Here is a 20,759-nt window from a genome sequence, read left to right on the forward strand (position 1 = left end):
CGACCCGCCGGCACAAGATCCGCAACCCGACCGGACCCGCATATATATAAGCAGTGACAACGTGCAATTATTAACACACGCAGTTGCATATTTGGCTCAAAAAGCCTGGGATGTTGTTTATTTTCTCCATCTAGGTTGACACCAAAAGCCTCCCAGACGTTGGATTTCGCTCTTGAGGAAGAGTTATTGAAAATGGTGTATTTTCCGCTAGAGAGCTTCACCTCAGCCATTCAGAATGTGGTGCGCTCAGCAGCAGATAGATGCGCTGCAGAGGTTATGATTATGCTCGGTCCCGCGGAGGAGAGGTCTGAGGATTTAAACATTAAACTAAAATATTATTGTTTAAATATATTTATTATGCAACACCCGCAACCGGACCCGCATCATCTTTGTTTTACCCAGAAGCGAACCCGGAAAAAAGCGTTTGAAAAAATACCACCCGCAAATCACCTTTTTTGCGGGTCACCCGTCGGGTACCCGCGGATACCTGACCCGATGCAGGACTCTGCTATCTGGTCAGTAGGTTGCAAACTGTCTATTTGTTCCATCACCTGCCAGATCTCTCTGCAGCATACACATTCATCTGCAGTGGGCATGCTTTCACAGCATTGACATGTACACCTGAATATTGTACATAACATTAAAAAAAAAACAATATCTGCCGGACGTGTGAGGAACAGATGACAAATTTAAGATCGACATTTAGTGCAGGTCAAATTAAATAAAACAGAATTTACCATTCAGTATTGCCGACTCGAGTCTCGCCGGCTGCGGAATCCGCTTCTCTTTCACAAGTTTCTGCCTCGTATTTCGATTGCCGGGCAGGAGGCTCGTACTGATAAGGCAAGATGCCTTGAAGTGAAAGGCTAGGTTCACTCTCTACTTCTGTAACTGAATCCAGATAACCCACCGAATCTGAGCTTGAATGATCGCTCTCGCTGTCGCTGTCTGAAGTTGTCGCGTTGCTTGCCATTTGGACTGATTTGATCAAATGGCAATGTTTGCCACGTGTGACGTCACCGCTCGTTCGGGAGTGATCGGGGGCGTACTCGGCAAACTTCGGAACCAACATCGGTTTTTAACGTATATGTCATTTAATTATGACCAAACTTTAAACATTTTTATTTATTTTTATTCTGGTGATATCTAAACTACATGTTAAAAAACACCTGTGTTAGATGCATTACATGGCCTTTAAAGCAGAGGCTACTCAGTACTGGCATATCCAGCCATGCAGTAAGGTGGTTTGTGAACTACCTCTCTGGAAGGTCCCAATGTGTTCATTTTGATGGGCTGTCTTCTGAGTGGTTGAACATTGCAAATGATGTTCCCCAAGGTTCTGTTTTAGGTCCACTTTTATTCTCCATCTACATCAACAGTTTAGGTGAAAATGTCGATGAAGCTACTTTACATTTTTATGCGGATGATACCGTGATGTACTGTGCAGGTCCCTCCATTAAGTTCAGCTCTCTGAACTAAAGCTTCTTTTAAATGTTGAGAAAACCAAGGCAATGCTCTTTTCTAAAGCCAAAAAAACACCAGAGCCTGTTTTAGATATTGTAACTACGCAAGGAATAAAACTTGAAGTGGTTACCTGTTACAAATACCTTGGTGTCAATAACCTGCTTAAAAAGCTGAGGGTTAGGCTAGGTTTCTTCTACAGGAACAAGTCCTGTTTCTCGCTTGGGGCCAGGAAGAGGCTGGTGACTGTGACCTTTTTACCTGTGCTGGACTATGGTGATTTGATGTATATGAATGCACCTGCCAATTGCCTGGTCAAGTTAGATGATGCGTATCACAGTGCACTAAGATTTGTGACAAACTGTAAAGCATTAACCCATCACTGTACCCTCTATGCAAGGGCTGGTTTGCTTTCACTAACTGTACGGAGGCTCAGGTACATTTTTATATACAAAGCCATGTTAGGGAAACTTCCATCTTATATCTGCTCCCTGATCTCACGGAAAATTGTAAGTGGCTACTGCCTGAGATCGAATGCTGTGGTTTTATTAAATGTGCCAACTGCTAGGATTGTCTTAGGGAAGACAGCTTTTAGATGCGCAGCTCCTTTGTCTTGGAATAGTCTGCAAATTAAATGGAAACTGAACAATCTGGTGCCACTAAATGTTTTTAAAGCTCGGTTGGATGCTACTCAATCGGAAGCTATTGGTACCTGTTTATGTGGATAGTTATGTAAATGATGCTGTATGATGTCCTTTTGTTGTTCTATTTATGTTTTTATGTTTCATGTGGAACTACTTGAGCAGGTCTCCTTTGAAAGAGAGATCAATGATCACAATGGGATTCATCTGTATAAATAAAGGTTTGAAATGAAATGAAATGAATATTCTTATAAATAAACATGCAAAAACTGGCTTTCTGGCTGACCTTTGTGACACGTACATGTCTCACTTCTGGCATAGAACATTCCTCAAGTCTGCTCTGCAGTTTCATGCAAATCTTTTTTTATGAGTAAAAGGCAACGCCCAGTGCTCTGACACAGACAGTACTTCAATAATAAGATACATGTGACACAAAGCTGACAGTACAGCACCCGCCTGCGGCACCGTGAGCGACACAGCTTAGTGATGACATATGTTGACAAAAATACTTTATTACTTTTGTGGCTGAAACTCTGGCAGCCAGTCAATGAAAAATAACATGTGGAAACTACCCATACAAATGTAATCAACCACATTAAAGTTCCAGCTCAATACATTAAACCGGTTCCATTTGTCAGAATCAGAAGACTTTATTTATCCCGAGGGGAAATTAGGTTTTGCTGCTCCATTTTAGACTGAAATAAAATTATTATTATTATTTGAATTTGCAATAATAAAATCTACTAGTACTAACTGATGTTTCCCTACCTCTTTACACAACATAAAGACTGTTTATAAAACCAACAGCCGCCTGACTTAAGATGGATTATTCCCTATCCAGACTGATCCAGTTACAGCCTCAGATACATTTCAAATCCAGCTCTAAACTCTTGATTTCACCTACTTTCAACAGTCTTTTCCTTCAGTAATCAATAATGCTATTGAAGACGATTTAAAAAGTGTGTTAAAAGCTCCTTCTGTGAACATTGAGGTCTTTGTCAGAGCGGCTGATCTCAGCACTCGGGTTGCGATGCCACAGGTTTCACGTTTCAGAGGTTCATGTTTCAGTCAGGTGAAAACCAGAGAGGGAGGCTGAGGTGACAGAGAGGAGGAGAAGGAATGTGGAGGAAGATAAAGAGCACGCTCTCCTGGGAAATAAGACAGAAAACACACACACACACACACACACACACACACACACACACACACACACACACACACACACACACACACACACACACACACACACACACACACACACACACACACACACACACACACACACACACACACACACACACACCCATTTCAACTACTGTGAAGCCTTTTCACTTTCACACACAGTGTCCCACATGACTTGAGGGATTGCTGAGAAATACTAAATGCTGTTGCAGTAAATGTCATTGCTTCACCTGTTTGACAACATACAGTAACATCTCTAACTCTTTAGATGTTTGGGATATTCTAAAACTGCTGAATGATAGGAAAGAAAATATGACCGCCTCTTCTTATACCACTCAACCTCTAAAGACAGAGACTATACGCTAAAGGCAGTTGTAACAGAGCACATTTACTCAATGAATTTTTCAAAATACTTTACTTGAGTATTTCCATTTTCTGCTACTCGGTCATAGTATGTATAATTTAACAATTTGAAAAAAAGTCCTGATAGTATGTGGAAAAAAGTCATAATTTAGTATTTCGGAAATATTTTACAAAAAAGACATAGTATAGCGTTGAATAAAATGAAAATAATGTTTGTTGTGACAAACTACATGCTGGCACCGTAACAGGCAGGGTGTGTCCCTCTGTGTCTATGTGAACAATAGTAGAAATGTCCTCTGTTCCCTCTGTGTGTGTCTGTGTCTCTGTGCGTGCACGGTGTCATTGTACTGCTCATGCACTGTAGTTAGCAGGAACAGTTTAATAAGGAACCGGTTTTTTATCTGGCAACTCTGAATGGAAAAACTCCTCTTCTATAATCAGCAAGAAGACGTAACAAGTCTTTACAGAGGTAAAACAAAATAAAAAATGTGCGTATATTTGTAGTGTTATTCACCCGAACACTAAATGTTTTCTTACTTTTCCGGCAATTCATTTGGTCATTTATTTTGGGCTATGTGACAGCTTTAAAATACACTGGCACAAATTGATGAAGATATTTCCCACCTTCACTTGATCTGTAACACTTTTTTTCTCTAAATGTGGGTCAGTTAAAAAGGAAATTCAAAAGAAATCTTGCAACAATTCCCTTTATAAGTGGCTTTTGTTTATAGTTGTCATCCATTGTTTCACACATTTTCTGCGGATAAAAACGTAATCTCTTTGGAAATCTCCTAGAAACTAATCACATGTCACCTAATGATATCTCTGTGTTTGTGCCAAATGGCCAGTCCCCAGGCAGACTTTGAGTGACATCATTAGCATGCTCATTTCCCGGTTCCGTGACCTACAGACACACCTGTTTTCACCGGAGAAAAAGCACCACACCCTACCTGTGTTTATGTAACGCATGTGAAACACACCCAGAGATCCATGCAAAACATCACCATATACAGTTTCCCTAAATATATTTCTCTAGGTTCCCACAGGCTATGTATCATGGTACAATTTTAGAAATACAAAGGACTTATATAAAAAAAGCTTTTTCTCTTGATATGGAAGCGAGGGTCAATGGGAAAATAGGTTCCTCACTAAAAACAGCACATTTTGACATACCAATGACTCTTACTAAAATAATAATGTAATTTACAGGCATTGAGTTGATACAACATAAATTGCATAATAATGCATGCAATGTGACTTGTATCTGACATATCCGGTTTACAGCTGCACTTCCATTTGAATTATGTTTCATTATGAATGATTATGTGTAAACTCAAATAATTACTTCCACATTGATATGTATTATTAACTATTTATTTGGAAGTCAACTAATACATAATAATGTAAGGTTTTCGTGATGATAAGTAAAAAAAGACTGAGAAAGTTAGATAAAGGTTAACATTGTCAAGTTGATATTTAGTTCATCAATATATCGTTTTTGCCTCCAATCACTAGTTTGCTGATCTCTACCTGCTTTCAAATGTCCAAATCTTTCAAATGTTACACTATATTTGAGAGAGACGAGCATTGTTGTGCTCAGGTATGTTGAGCATCAGTATTGACATTTTCTTTTAAATTCGCCAAATATTTATTTAATATTAATATCGATATCTAAGTTATTAATTATTTCACATTTCATAATCTTTCCAATTTTAAATGTCCAACTATAATTTGGGAAATTAAGCAGTGTGCTCAGTCCATTCTTGAAGGTTTTAGATGGTTTGGATGGCTTAATTTACAATAAGTGGTGTTTTATTTAACTGCACAGTATTTAAATTCATATTCTGTTTTATTAAATTATAATTTAAATGTATATAGTTCCTTATTTCTGCCTTTACTTGCGCATTGAGTCACTTGCACCATTCTCTAGCACTTTTCATTTTCATTTTTAACGTAAGACTTCTCTTGCCAACAACTCCGCTGTAGATATTGTGGATATGATAAACGTGTTGAACCCAGACAGGCAGATTAATGTTTGACCGATTTCCTTCACTATCTTCATGGATCAACAGGAAGACTTATTTTTTTGTCAAATTTCAAACTTTTTATTAATTTTGCTCACAATAATACAGATACAAATGTAAAAACAGGAACAAAACAAGGGCTTTTATCTTCGTAAACAAAGCAATACTAATTATAATAATGGGTTTTAAATCATTATTTGTATTAATATTTACAGTCAAAATAAACATTCCTTATTCTATTCCTCATTTTAGGGGAGGAGCGTCACTTTCTCTCTGTGTCTCTCTTGTGTGTGTGTGTGTGTGTGTGTGTGTGTGTGTGTGTGTGTGTGTGTTCGTGCGCGTGTGTGTGTGGGCGGGTGTGTGTGTGTGTGTGTGTGTTCGTGCGCGTGTGTGTGTGTGTGTGTGTGTGTGTGTGTGTGTGTGTGTGTGTGTGTGTGTGTGTGTGTGTGTGTGTGTGTGTGTTCCTCCTTCATAAGCCTCCCCTCTCCTCCATCAGCTCACATAGTGTCCGGACCTCATACCGGCAGCCACGGGACTATCGATTCTCTTCACGCGCACACCGGAACTATTCTCCCGCAATGAATCGGATTACTTCTCCTGTGTTTGCGTTGTTTCTCTTAACGGTGAGTCCTGCATCACTCCTGTGTCTAAACTGCTGTTTTCTGAATATTGTATAACTTCCAATGTAGACTCAGTTTCTATAAAGTCCTCTTTTTAAATATGAATGTTTACTGTTGATTAAATAATGTGTGGTTAAACACACTGACTGTTATCCAGCTGTTGGCAGAAGGCTCTGTTACTTTGAGCCAGGGCCGGCCCGTAGCACTGGCGTTATAGATGTTCACATAGGGCGCCAGATCTGTGGAGGCGCTGCGCTGGTAGCTCTGGGAGGGAAACAAACATTTTTGACCATCGGGGCTCATCCTAATGTTCGGCCTTGATGTAACAACATTCATAATTAAGTAAATGTAACACCCTTTTCACCCCGGTTACACTTTTCATTTGCCCTGTACGATGGGCGCTGTAAGTGATGAAAATGGGGGATGTTGGCTTATCAGGCGCCCGCAGCTCACAGCCAAAGTGCGAGTAAGTGTGGGGGAGTGAGCGAGGGAGAGAGGGAGGGCGCACCGGTACCGGCGCTGTTGTTATTAGAATCTGGTGCTAGCTGCTCTTACAGATATAAGAAGAAGATGTTTCTACAATAATGTGGAGGGAGAGTCCTCTCCAGTCAGACTGAGAGGCTCAGTGAGGTAAAGGACTCTGAGTGTTTAGATAGTTCACTTTAGTCGTTATCTCAGTGGGTCTCAAACGGTTTGAGTATGTAAACACATATTTCCAAGGCACTCCTTTATAATTATTGGGATAAACAGGTTTGAAATCATTTCAATGCATACTATAGGACAGTAACCAAAAAATATTGTTTAAAACTGGAGGGATACAAAAATATGCATGAATAAATAAATGTTAACTGTAAAATAACAACAAAAATAAAAGAAGTTACATTTATTTGTTATTGGCTATGGTAGGCTATTGGTTATGTTCACATACTTATTCGATTATTAAAATGTAAACCAATATTTTTCATGGGTGTTTAGAGTTGTACCCCCTAGATCTAGTCTCTAGTAATTGTGTGCTCAAAGTGCACAAGATTGAAGCATTTTTCTTTAAAATATTCAAACATTTCTTTCTGGGGGGACATACCCCCGGACCCCCCTAGAGGATGTGACGTCTATCCCCCATTCTATTGTGTATTCCTTGGATACTCTATTGATCTTTATCTTTTCTATTGTACGATTCTCTGGCTGGGGGGGTGCCAGCTAACATCTCGCCTAGGGCAGCAAATTGTCTAGAGCCGGCCCTGCTTTGAGCAGCTGGCAAAGTATATGTTTGCTCTTTTAGAAACATGTAGTTCCAGATTCCATATGTATTACTCCTCACATCTCAGGCTCGTTATCTGTTCAGGACAGGTTGACCTGGACACATACCTGGCTGCTATGGCAACACAGGTGTGGGAGTATTTAGAAATGTTTAACTCACGTGAACTTCCCTCAGCAACATTTAAAAAACAAGGCCATTAAACGAGAAATAATATGTTGACGGTTACGAGATGATTTTACATAATGTTACTCAGATATTAATTAAATAATGTTATCGTATTATAATTGTATCCTGCTCAGCTTCATTGTGCTCGTTTCCACTTTTACACTATTAAATCACGATTGTATCATAATTATTATGTGGTCAGTGTGTTTAGACTTAGTAATATAAATGTTTTATAATAAAAATAATTATTAAGAAGAATATAAACTGATGCATATTTGTTTAAAATGAGATTGAGATTAGGCTATACGATTACTGAATGAAAACAGATTGAATTTAACTGATTGAATAGTGATGTAATACAAATATTATTTCATATTTCATTTAATTGCATTTTAAATTGATGCCTGTCAAGCTCTTAATCAGGTTAGACAGTTTTAATCTTTAGGGAGTGAGCATTATTATTAGTCTATAATTATCCCAGTGAAACAAAGGACAGCAATTACCAAAGAGAGAATGTCTAACATGAATATTAAAAATAATGTTTGTGCAGTCTAGTAACTTTCTCATACATGTCATGCACCTGAGTCATACTTTCTGCTCAATAGTCACTTAAAGATGTGACGCCACACCTTTGTGAAGAAGCTCCAAGTGTCATACCTCTTCTGTAATTCTGGTTTTTGTGTTATTTTTGAATATTTGAGACTTCATGTCCTGGGAGTGGCGGGGTGTGTCTGTGTCACCTCTAACACAAGCGGCTGCACCCCTGACCACAGGAATACACATTAAACAACATTGTTTAGCAGATCACATAAGTGCAATCAACAATAATGATGAAGCAAGAATCCTGCAGGAGCATTACACCCATACAATAATAATATCCTACCCTTTTAAAGGGGACCTATTATGCAAAATGCACCTTTGTACGTGTTTTATACATGAATATATGTCCCCAGTGTTCCAGGGAACCCACCAAGTGTCAGAAAACACAACCCTCTCTATTTTCCTCCTTAGCCAAATCTCTAAAAAAGGGGCTGCAACGGTTCAGAAAAAAACGGATCCAGATTTCAACACTTTTCTACTACACAAAGAGGTGCTCCGCTTATTGGTAAACCCTCCACCTATCAGGGGAATGAGCCACGGTCACGTGCATTGCCAAACCTCTCATTCGCATACTGTAGGACGGATTTCCGTCCATTTGGCTATTCAAATGTTAACGAAACGGACAGACTTCCGTGCACATCAGCGGCTGTCGGATTAAAACAGTTTAATGCACTTTTAACACTCACGTACCCAGGATTCCTGCTCCTTTCCTGGGTTACAAAGTGACGTGACGCAGCCTGTCCTCTGGGTGCGCTCTGTGGGGGGTATCGCAGCCTGCTCCTCTCTGCCGCTGCGCTCTGTCTCTATCCACACAACTTTTCCCCGCCTTTCAGAGACTTATTGCTGGGTCAAACTCTAAGTTACAAACTGTACACATTGCATTCTTGCTAATTAGCCAAAATATGAACGGAATAAGTAGCAAGCATCGTAACAAACAGAGTAAAATAAATCGGGACAACAGCTTGTCTGTCAACTAACCATTCAGAAACGTCCTGCTGCAACCGAGATGTTTGCACCTCCACCAAAACCTCCGCTACTTCAGGGTCAGTTTCTGCATCAAATTGATAATATGCTTGAACACATTGCTCTGAGATGACATGTTTATTCCACACTCGTAATCACAGCAAACATGGTAACGTGACTCTCGCCGGCTCATTCCCCCTTCTTCTGCAGGGGGGCGTGGTCAGCTGCTGCTCAGAATTTTAAAAGACAGGCTTGGAATAGAGCGAAAATTAGCGAAACGAGGCATGGCTAAAAAATGATCTGTTTGGTATTTTGAAAAATAAAATGTATAAATATACCTTATATAGGTATGGTCATACACTATATCATTTAAATATAGCATGATAGGTCTCCTTTAAACAATCTTATTGATGCTCTATAATAGAGAGGTGCAGTGATGACATAGGCCAATCCAGAAATTAGCATCACAAGGTTTCACCCAAAAAAAGAAGCAATGGGATTTTTCCATTAGATCTAAGAATGTTGCAGAAAATAAGATTATTGGTAAACACACATTTATGATACCCACGTTTTGTTCCCCCAATATTACCACCCTGTTGACGATTTTTGAAGCGTAAATGCAAGTAAAAAGCAAACAAACTACATCACAGTGTTATGCCTGCGCGTCACCACCGCTAAGCTAATGTGGCTAATGCTTGGGATGATGACGTTTAGTAGTCCCATCTAGTCACTTGTCAGCAAAAGCCGCTTTTTATGACCAATAGAAACTTCAATAGGGCTCTGACACCAATATGTATGCCCTGAAGCGTGTCTGATGACATATACAACTAGTGTTTGATAGAAGAGGTGTCATCATTTACATATAATTATGTTAGTGATTACCCCAGTTGGCTCTAGCAGCTCATGCTTGTACCAACATGTACGTACGTTTTTTTCTCCAAGCAGCAATAGACGAGAAGGCAACAGTCTGAGCAACAGGTACGGCCCACCCTCCCTCTCAAAGAGGCAGGTCATATTTCAGACAGACTGAACTCTGTCTCTGCAGTAGACGTTAATGCACAAACCCCCCAACAATAGTCTGGTCAGACCTGTTCACAGGACTGTCAGAAACAGTGTTACATACACTGCTCCACTCACTGTGCAGTGCTTATTTTGTTGTTATAGCTAGAACGGTGCCATAGATTCAATCTCTTGAAGTATATGGAGTTTCCACGATGTATCACTCCACCCCCTTTAAACTTGGTAGAGCCCAAAATAACCAGAATAGCTGTGTGACGGTGTGTTAACTGAGAATCATACATGTTTTATTGAAACCAAGTATACAAGAAAAAGATAGATGAAAGGCATAACAGTAAACGACTGCTCAGCACACAATAATTAATTGAAAAATAAATAAAAGAATCAGGTTTTAAGCTTTCTATGAATTCAAGATTTAAAATTGAACAAGCTACTAAAAGATTAAATCTTGAATACAAGATTTTAAATTGAACAAGCTACTAAAAGATAAAAAGAGCTCTCTTTTCTGTATTTCTGCATTTTTCTGTATTTCTTTCATAGTATCTCTGTTAGAGCATACATCTGTTTGCAAATCATATTGGGATCTACAGCCAAAATAAAAATATTTACAAATGGATTCACAAACACTGAGATTACTAAATTACTCGACAATAAGCCTGCAAAGTTTTGAATTACAAATGTCCTATTGCATTTCTTTATTTCACTCATAACCATGTCATTTAAAAGGGCCAACATTTCACAAACTATTGTTGACACTGAAATTTAGAAGCAGAACACTCATTTGTCAAATGAAATATTTTAACTTCCTCGTATAGTTGTATTCTGTGCTTTCATTTAATGTTATTCAAACCTAAAGGGGCCCTATTATGACCTATTATGAGTTGTATTATGAGTGTTACTTTTTTACATACATGTAACTTACATGCAATTGTGGACCATTGTTTTAAAGAGGGATTCAGTGTGAAGTAATTATAAATGTATGTTGCAGGCTGTTGTTCTGGTGATTGCTTACTCAGGAGACAACCTGGTAAGAAAAAAAAGGGAATGGATTCTCCCTGCGAAGCCACTGAAGGAAAATGTAGACTACACCAGAAAGGAATTTATTGCCAAGGTGAGTCACTGATTATTTATACCCATATATTCTGTAACAGACAAAGAAGGAACTATTTAACCACTAACAACAATAATTTAGTGAGCAGGTGTTGTCGTCTGCAAATGTCCTTTTAGTTTGTTTCTCTGATGCAGTGAAATCACCGTCTTCCTGTTTTGTGTTTCAGATTCGGTCAGATTTGAAGGAAACTGAGGGACTTCAGTACTCTCTAGAAGGCATTGGTGCAAATAAATCTCCCTTCAATGTGTTTGTTGTCGACCCTTATACTGGATTCATTCGTGTGACCAGACAACTCGACAGGGAAGAAATCGATACATACAATGTGAGTGATGTTCCGTGCTTTTTGACCTGAATGCCACTGTATTAGATTCTGAATAAGTGATTAAAGAATTTTTTATTTTTTTTTCAGCTGTCAGGTATTGCTAAGTACATTAATGGTGAACATGCAGAGAAACAAATTGACGTACGAATCAAAGTTATCGATGAGAACGACAACGCTCCAGTGTTTGCAGTCATGAAGGACGGGGGGGTGAAAGAGCTCAGTCCTCGAGGCAAGTGTTTCTGCTTTTGTGTGCCAATCCAGATTCTTCCTTCAAAGTAATCCGACAGTTACTTCATAAATACAACAAAATATTCTGGTTTTATAAATACGAGATGATCTATTTTCTTGCCTTATTTTCACTAAGCTGCTTAATGTGACACGTATTTATTTAACACCTAGAACTAGTATATAACAAAGGTAAGTAGCTGTACATTCGGTAAACAATTTGATATTACTTAGGTTTTAAGTCATTATTCAGTATCCACATGAGAGTCTGAGTTTTTTCTGATCTTTCTGACCAGTTTGAAATGTGATGCATTTAGCTGTCTTTCATCAGGGCATAGCCGAATGTACTTACATTTTTAATAACTGTTTCACTAAATAATGTTTTACAGGGACTTCAGTCATGAAAATAACTGCAACTGATGCTGATGAACCAGGAAATATGAACTCTCAGATCGCCTACACCATCGTAGATCAGAAACCTCCCGGTGACATGTTTTCTATTTCCAAAGATGGGATCGTACGCGTCAAAAGTTCTGCCCTGGACAGAGAGGTATAGTGTGAACTACATCCACAGGGCCAGTCTCAATCGCAGAGGATTACAAATACTAATCTATGGAGCTAGATTTGTCTCAATAATTATATTTGTGGGTACAAATATCCAACAATGGCCAACTCTGTGTGTGAAAAATGTAAATCAACACATGTAGAATTGAGAACCACTAATGCATTTTCAATCTACAAATAAAAACCCAATACAATTCACAGATACTGATAGAAAGTTCTAAATGTCAAAAAAGATTTTCACAAATTATTTTCCTCGTCATGGTTTACCTAAATATAATTTACACTTTGGTTTTTCTTTAAAGACAACTGTCACTGTACGTCCAGTTCAATCACAAGATGTCATATGTAACGTAACCTGACTAACAGGAAGTGGTCGTGTGTTTGAGCCTGCCATTGGCTGCCTTTTCAGAAACAATTCACCATCCCTGAACCTATCCATATTATGATTTTGATGGGAGACTTTCACTTAATCTTGAGCTCAGCATTTCCCATGCCGACATTTAAGACGTTGTAATGATGCACACTATAAATCAAAGCAGCGTTTGCCGACCATTGTCGCACACACAGTATCTGGTATTAAAATAATCAAACAAGATGATGGTAAAGCATTTATCTAGTCATTTGTTTGATCAATCAGAGGGACTTAGTTTGAAGAAAGGCTCCGCTTCTATATTGTCAGCTGAATTGGTAGAGGTACAAAAAGTGCTGACCGTGCTGGACACACCGCAAAAACTAGGGCGAATGAGCACTTGCCAAAAGTGACTGAAGGCCAATAACGAGTATTTTGTGTCAGGGCCTTACAGGGTCGCTGTGTGAGCCTTCCTTTAATGTGAATGCATCTCGTGTTTTATGTAATACTTCCCAGCACTGCACATCCTGTAGCTTCAATAATTTGCCACCCTTTTTACATTATTGTAGTGGTTTGACTGCATCTTACAGAGAGGTCCCTGCTTTAACACTTCCTGTTCTATTCCCCATTCTTATTCCAGACAGCGGATCAGTACACTCTGACAGTGAAAGGTCAAGACCTGAATGGTTTACCAGGCGGACACAGTGCAACCAGCACTGTTGTCATTAATGTTCAAGATGTTAATGACAACCTTCCCACTCTGGAAAAAGTGGAGGTACTTTTCTTTCTCACATTCTTCTTTATCAACATGTTAAACTGTATATTGATCTAATAAGATTAAGGGTTTTAGAGTTAAATGGGTTTCATGTTTCCTTTAAGGGAAAAAAATGATATATGGAAATTTATTTTCAAAAATGACTGCATCTCACAATGCTTTTTACCTGCAGTATGAAGGCAGCATTGAGGAGAACACGGAGGGTGTGGAGGTAATGAGGATCAGAGCAGAGGACTTGGACCTGGAGGCCTCAGAGAACTGGGAAGCCGTGTTTGACATCGTCAGAGGGAACGAGGCCGGGTACTTCAGCATCAAAACTGACACCGCGACCAACGAGGGCATTCTGATGCTCGACAAGGTACACAAGTTCAATTAAAAAGAAACACAAGTGTGAGTAAAATTATCATAAAAGCAGTAGGTGAGACAAAGAACGTTTCTGTAGGTACAGTATGAATGGGTCCACCTATTGACCTCACCATTGGAACACTATACCAATTCAATCATACCTGTGGCTACAAGGCCACGCGTGTTATTAATTTAGTATTGGTGGGTGTTTGTCAAATGGTTACAGGGTTTCTAAATTAAATAAAGCCTAGGGTTCATTAAGTTTACAGGTTCTAATTCTGATTAAAGAGGCCCTATTGTGCTTTTTGGGGTTTTCCTTTTCCTGCAGTGTGTAATATAGGTTTTAGTGCATTTAAATGGTCTGCGAAGGCTTCAATCCCTGTGTTACCTCCAGAGGGAGTTTCTCTCCCGTACTCTGCCTGAAACATCTCCATTAGACCCATTTGTTTACTTCTGTAACATAATGACATCACTATGTAATACTCACTTGCACTCCAACACATTGTACGTAATAGGCGGGACATCTAAGCTCTAAGACTCTAAGCGGTTGACCATTCTCAACAGAGCCGGCCAGCTACCAATCAGAGCAGACTGGGCTCTGGTTTCAGACAGAGGGTGAAAAGAGGTGCTGCAGCACAGGCAGTATGAGCAAAATAAAGAGCTTTTTGAACATTAAAGCATGGAGACATGTCCCAGCAGAGACACTACGTACTGATATGAAACCTGAATATAAGCATAATAGGACCCCTTTAATTACTGGCGCCTTTATCCAAAGCACCTTAAAATAAGTGACTATGGCGATACACATTAGTACATTAGCTTTCAATAAGCCAAACCATTTAAAGTGCAAGTGCTTTAGTTTCAAATACGCCAACTCTTATTTAGTCCTACATAAAGAAGACGTTTTTGTCTTTTTGGCCAAATTTAGATCGATATTTAGACTTTATGTGTTCCATTTCACAGGCTGTCGATTATGAGGATGTGAAGAACCTTGACCTAGGATTAATTGTGAAGAACAAGGTTCCACTATACGATGGATCTACTGGATTTTCTGGAACTAATATAGGACTAGGTGGAGCAGGAGGAGCAAGTGGGGCTAGTGGTGCCAGTGGTGCAAGTGGTGCCAGTGGTGCAAGTGGTGCAAGTGGTGCCAGTGGTTCCAGTGGGGCAAGTGGCGCAAGTGGTGCCAGTGGTGCCACTGGTGCTACAGGAGGATCAGGAGGAACCTTCGGAACATCCGGAACATTCACGCAAGGTGGTACCACATACAAAACCTATCCGATCAAAATCAATGTGAAGAACCAGCCGGAGGGGCCAAGTTTTGACCCCAAAGTCAAAGCTATTCCCGTCTCAGAGGAAGGCAGCTCCGTCAACATTAATGAAGTCATTACCCGCTACACCGCAATAGATGGAGACACTGGGAAAGTTGCTGAGAATGTCAGGTCAGTGCATTAACACATACTTGAAAGCCTACATATACTTATATACTATATATATATACACTTCAGCTTAGTTTTCTACACTCAATCATGATAACTGACACAGTGTATTCTACTGTAGGTATGCCAAAGGCTCAGACCCTGACAACTGGTTTACCATCGACCCAAAAACAGCTGATATCAAACTGAACAAGATGCCAGATAGAGAATCTCCATACCTGATCAACGGGACGTATTATGCCAAAGTACTCTGCTTTACAGAAGGTACACTTTTAACACTTTGTTTCTTCTTCAGATCAAGATGCTTTGTATGTGGTTTACCAGCCTTGCCAACAGTTGAGATTAGCATTTTGAAAACGTTCATGAAATCTGTCCTGGATATAGAAACAAATTAAAGCTGGTTGATTTCTTTATTTCCTTCAACACAGACATGCCTGCTAAAACAGCCACTGGCACCATAGCCATCCAAGTGGAGGATTTCAACGACCACTGCCCCACCCTGACCAGTCAAATCCAGACTCTGTGTATCCCCGATGATGCCGTTATTGTGAATGCTGAAGATGAGGATTTTCCCCCCAACGGATTTCCTTTTATCTTTGAAATAATCCCAGAGGGCACTCAGGGTAAATGGCAGGTGGAGCACTACAATGGTGAGGAGAATACGTGAATATTTTAAAGTGTTGTAAATAGATATTAAAACATTCAAATAGATATACAATTACAACAACATTAGTTGGTTTTCCTAACCCTAATCCTGGCATGCATCCTCAACCAGTTGAGCTCCAGGATTGAATTGTTTTGCAACTATAATCAGTATTATAATCAAAATTAAACACACTTGGCACACTCATCATCTTTTCGTCTCGTGCCTGCAGAGACTGCAGCCATCCTGAGGGCTAAGGAGACCCTGTGGCCTGGTTTATACGAGGTGACTTTTGTGGTGAATGACCAGCAAGGGAAGGCCTGTCGAGAACCAGAGAAAGTGACGGTCCAAGTGTGCACCTGTGAGGAAGGGGTGATGTGTGGAGATCGAGGTAATACCAAGAAAGGAGCAGAGTTAGGACCCGCTGGAATCGGACTGCTGTTCCTTGGTCTGCTGCTGCTACTACGTACGTACTGTATGCTTTAATGCTCAAGGGTTATATGATCAGGCGCCTAACAATGTAACTGTGCTAAAGACAATCTTAAATCAGATTGAGTATAGTTAAGCCAGTTAAAAAAGTCATTTACATGGGACAAAAACAAAAGTCTGACATGAAGGGAATTCCTTTGGACATTTAAAAAAGTCAAGAGATTTTAAGCCCCTCAAAACTTGGCTTTAAATATAAAGTATTTATTAATCATAATTTAATAAGCATTAATTATTTAGGTATGTTTTTAACAAAAAAAAACTCAAGGTTGTCTAATGACATTTTATCAAACTGAAGCTGATTGAGAAAATAAGTCCTTTGAACAGCACCAACCCAGAACCCGTAGTGTGTTATATAGGTTTTGTGCATTTAAATAATCTGCAAAGCTAAATACATGGTTGCCTTTTATAGGATATAACATTAGCACGTATTGGTTTAGGTAATTGATCTAGACAGTGTATTACCTGGTAGGTTAGTGTGCCATGAAAAATAAACTGCACCCTTTTTTGGATAACCCCAGAGCAACACTGCATACCCCACACCATGTTTAAGTAGCCTTTGAGTAACACTTTGTTGTTGTTTTTACAGTTTTTCTTCTGTTGCTGCTCTTCTGCGGATGTGGGGAGGCCGCGGGCTTTACTGAGATGCCTTTCGACACCAAATCTCATCTCATTAACTACCGCACTGAGGGCCAGGGCGAGAACACGGTGAGACCAACCTTACCTTCATACTGGTTGATGCTGCTGAGAGGATGTCTGCTTGACAGCTAACTTTTGACGCCCGGCAGCTGAATAAGTGTGGACTATGTTATAACATTTGAATCATTGATCTTTTACAGGAGGTGCCGCTACTGAACATACCGCCACAAGTGGATGGAGGAGTTGTGATTTGTGAAGTCCCAATTCAGCGATCAGGACCTGGGATGTATCCGGGCTATTCTTTTCAAGGTGATAGCCTCGGCTGGGGGATGAGTAACGTTTCAGGATTAGGAACTTGGATTAAGAGTGAAGTATCACAAGTACATCAAGGAATGTACGAGGGAATGGCTCTGCCAGACCATTTCCTGGGACAGTACTACAGTGAGGTGAGAAATCATTATAATATTTCTGTTCTTCACTTGTCATGGACAAATGTTTTGAAAATATATTCATCTAGATGTGCGTACATGGAACAGCTCAAATGCTACAACTTACAAACTTAAAAAGGTTTGAAAAGCATGTTTTCGGGCACCAACAATGTTTTCCAGTAGAACGACAGGCATTAACTTGGTATGTGATGTTATGTGCAACATGCAGTACATACACATGCCACTTCATAATTGAATTTAATTGATTGATTTAAAACAAGGGACACTGTACTTTAATCAACATATTAAAAACATGTAAAAGTACTCGAATTAGCCAAAAGGCTAGTTTTCACCGATAGTCCTTTTGCCAGATGGTGATAGACATCCTAAAAGCAATAATGAAAATACCACAACATGGTTATACGATTGTACATATTACAATAGATGACATTACTGAATACAGTTAAAAGCAAGTCATGATAATAAATAAAACATTCACAATACGCACTCATACACACACCTACACCCACACATCAGTGCTGACACTGTTGGTTTTCAATGAGCCACTTTTTAATAATGTGCTTGAATGTGTAGTAGGATGAGGATTCTCTTATTGGTCATCATGGGATTTGTCTCAGTCGATAAATAAGGAAACCTTGATTATGATTTCTCTTTTCTCTTTAAACAGAAGGTGACGAGTGAAAACGAAAACCTTGGAGGGAAAGACGCTCTTTTAGTTTATGACTACGAGGGTCAGGGCTCCCTTGCTGGCTCAGTGGGCTGCTGCAGCCTCCTGGAGTCTGAGAACGACCTACAGTTTATTGATGACCTCGGTATGAAGTTCAAGGCCCTGGCTGAGGTGTGCAGAGGCAAGAAGATTGAAACTGAGGTCAAACCAGCGTTCATTTATCCGCCCAGTGCATCAATCCAAACTCCCACCTCAGCTTGCCAGCAGCCAGCCCCTCCACCCAAGCTGCATCAGACCACATCTCAGACAGTGATCAGTGAGACATCTGGAAGTTCTCAGGCTGTGAAGGAGAGCACGGCCACAGCCATGGAAGGGATGACCACGGTGAGAACAGGGATGATCCCAGTGAGCACAGGGATGACCACAGTAAATGAAGGGATGGTGAATCAAGGTCCGATGATCTTGCTACAGCAGCAGCCGCAGCCCGTCTACTACACCACCACCACCCCTGTACAGATGCAGTACGTCCTCCAGCCACAGGTTCAGAACACCGTGCTGCTGGCGGAGGCACCATCCACCAACCTGCAGGGCATGGTACTGCTCAACGGCTCCCAAACTGGACATGCCCAAGGCGTGTTGGTTCAAGGACAGACCGTGATGTCCAGCGGGCGAGCCCAGGGCCAACGCATGGTGCTGGTGGAGAAGAGCCGGGTCCATGGAAGTGGTGGCAACCTCATCCACTCTGGCAACCTCTCTGGCTCCAAGACCATGATGGTGGTGGAGGGAAAAGCCCCTAAAGGGACAATAGAAGGGCTTAAAAGTAGCCAGACCCACTTTATGCACGGGGGAACTCTGCAGTCAGGGGGGCTTTCAGGATCTCTGGTGGTCGGAGGGCAAAGCAACAGAGGGCAGCTGGTCAAGGAAGCAGGATATCTGTCCCTGAAAAGAGAAATCTCTGGCTCTCAGAGCAATGTGGTGACTTCCTCTACCACTACAGTGAACAAAACCCCCACCTACCGCAAGGTGGTGGTACAGGAGACAAGAGAAATTCACTGAATGAGAGATCGTCCGGACAAGAGAGGATCTTTCCAGTGAGGCAAATAAGACTGTTCCTCTGGCCTGGTCTATGTGGTGATGGGATGATTGTGGGACTAAACTAATGCAAGAGAACTCATGTGAGACAGTTAATGGAAAAGGAGCATGTAACCTATATTCCATTGCAGACTCCATTCTAAAACAGAGTCTACCCAAAGAAAAGTCAACATTGAAGTACATGAACAATACTCCAAACAGGGAAAATAAATAAACAAAATGTAAACAATAAAGTTGAATGATAACAATTCTAAGATGACCTTCCGAAAAAATCCCAGCAGACCTATGTGATGACTGTTGCCTTCTTTTTCCGTACCTCTCAGAGACAAATTATGTACATACAGAATCATGCTTGGTATAATCAGTAAATCCTTAAGTTGTTTAATGGTGTTTGTTTAATGCTGTCAGTTGTTTTGCACTAATAAAAAAAGACATAAAAATCCAACGGTCCAAATTTGGCAAATCCTATCTGTTGCTTTCATATTCATCTTTATAATTTTGTTTTAAAGATAATCTGGGAACGATGAGTTTAGCATAATTTGCAACAAAATAAGAAAACCTCTGCAAGGGTAAGAATGAACATATGTGTTTTTTGATAAATTCTTAATAAAATGAACAGGACACCATATTACCCCTGATATTCATCCATTTCAATAGCTTCTTAAAGAGCAGAGGCAAAGCGGATTTGGGACGGTGCTTTAAGGAAATTGCAAGTGCATACTCCATGTGCCCATATCCCTATATGATCACAGTATTTATATTCTTCAGAGTCAAGGCCCATACCCCTAGGAAGAGTGCTGAACGTTGAAGCACATTTTCCTATTGGATAAAACTAGTACTACACTTACCCATTGGGAAAAATATGACTGTAAATCAGCGTATACTGTATATATATTTTGGTGAATAAACTACCCAACCCTTTTATAGCCCTTATTCAAATCATCATCGTCTAAAAGTTGAAAACTTGAGTGTGCATGCTTTATGAGCCCAGATAGGGGTGATTTTTAATCTAAATCTCTCCATTTTGGGCTTCATGCGCCATCGAGCAATTCTCATAGAAATGAACCGGGCCCCGCCCTTTAACCCTGTATGCAGTTTCTTAAAACATCCATCGTGATGATCCCAGGTCACATGATATACACAAAATGGACAAAAGTATTGGACCACTCTTATTAATTGAATGCAGGTGTTTCATTCAGTCCAATGGCCACAGGTGTATACAATCAAGCACCTAGCTATGCAGTCTGCCTTTACAAACATTTGTGAAAGAATATGTCGTTCTAAAGAGCTCACTGAATTTGAACGTGGTACTGTAATAGGATGCTACCGTTGCAACAAGTCAGTTTGTGACATTTCTTC

The 20,759-nt window shown here is 40.1% G+C and overlaps 1 protein-coding gene across 1 annotated transcript; it reads left to right on the forward strand.

Moving 5' to 3' along the window:
• The first annotated feature begins 6,149 nt into the window (after positions 1 to 6,149).
• Positions 6,150 to 19,845, forward strand: LOC307013012 (desmoglein-2.1-like). The gene is made up of 14 exons (XM_079640253.1): positions 6,150 to 6,294; positions 11,283 to 11,405; positions 11,572 to 11,727; positions 11,815 to 11,956; positions 12,342 to 12,502; positions 13,506 to 13,640; positions 13,813 to 13,998; positions 14,949 to 15,427; positions 15,546 to 15,688; positions 15,853 to 16,074; positions 16,300 to 16,533; positions 17,143 to 17,261; positions 17,393 to 17,638; positions 18,309 to 19,845. Exons 1-14 carry the CDS (start codon positions 6,250 to 6,252, stop codon positions 19,362 to 19,364), a joined length of 3,447 nt encoding a protein of 1,148 aa, XP_079496379.1. The 5' UTR covers positions 6,150 to 6,249; the 3' UTR covers positions 19,365 to 19,845.
• The last annotated feature ends 914 nt before the right edge of the window (positions 19,846 to 20,759 follow it).

Source organism: Notothenia rossii (assembly GCF_949606895.1).
Source record: "Notothenia rossii genome assembly, chromosome: 1".
NCBI lineage: Eukaryota > Metazoa > Chordata > Actinopteri > Perciformes > Nototheniidae > Notothenia > Notothenia rossii.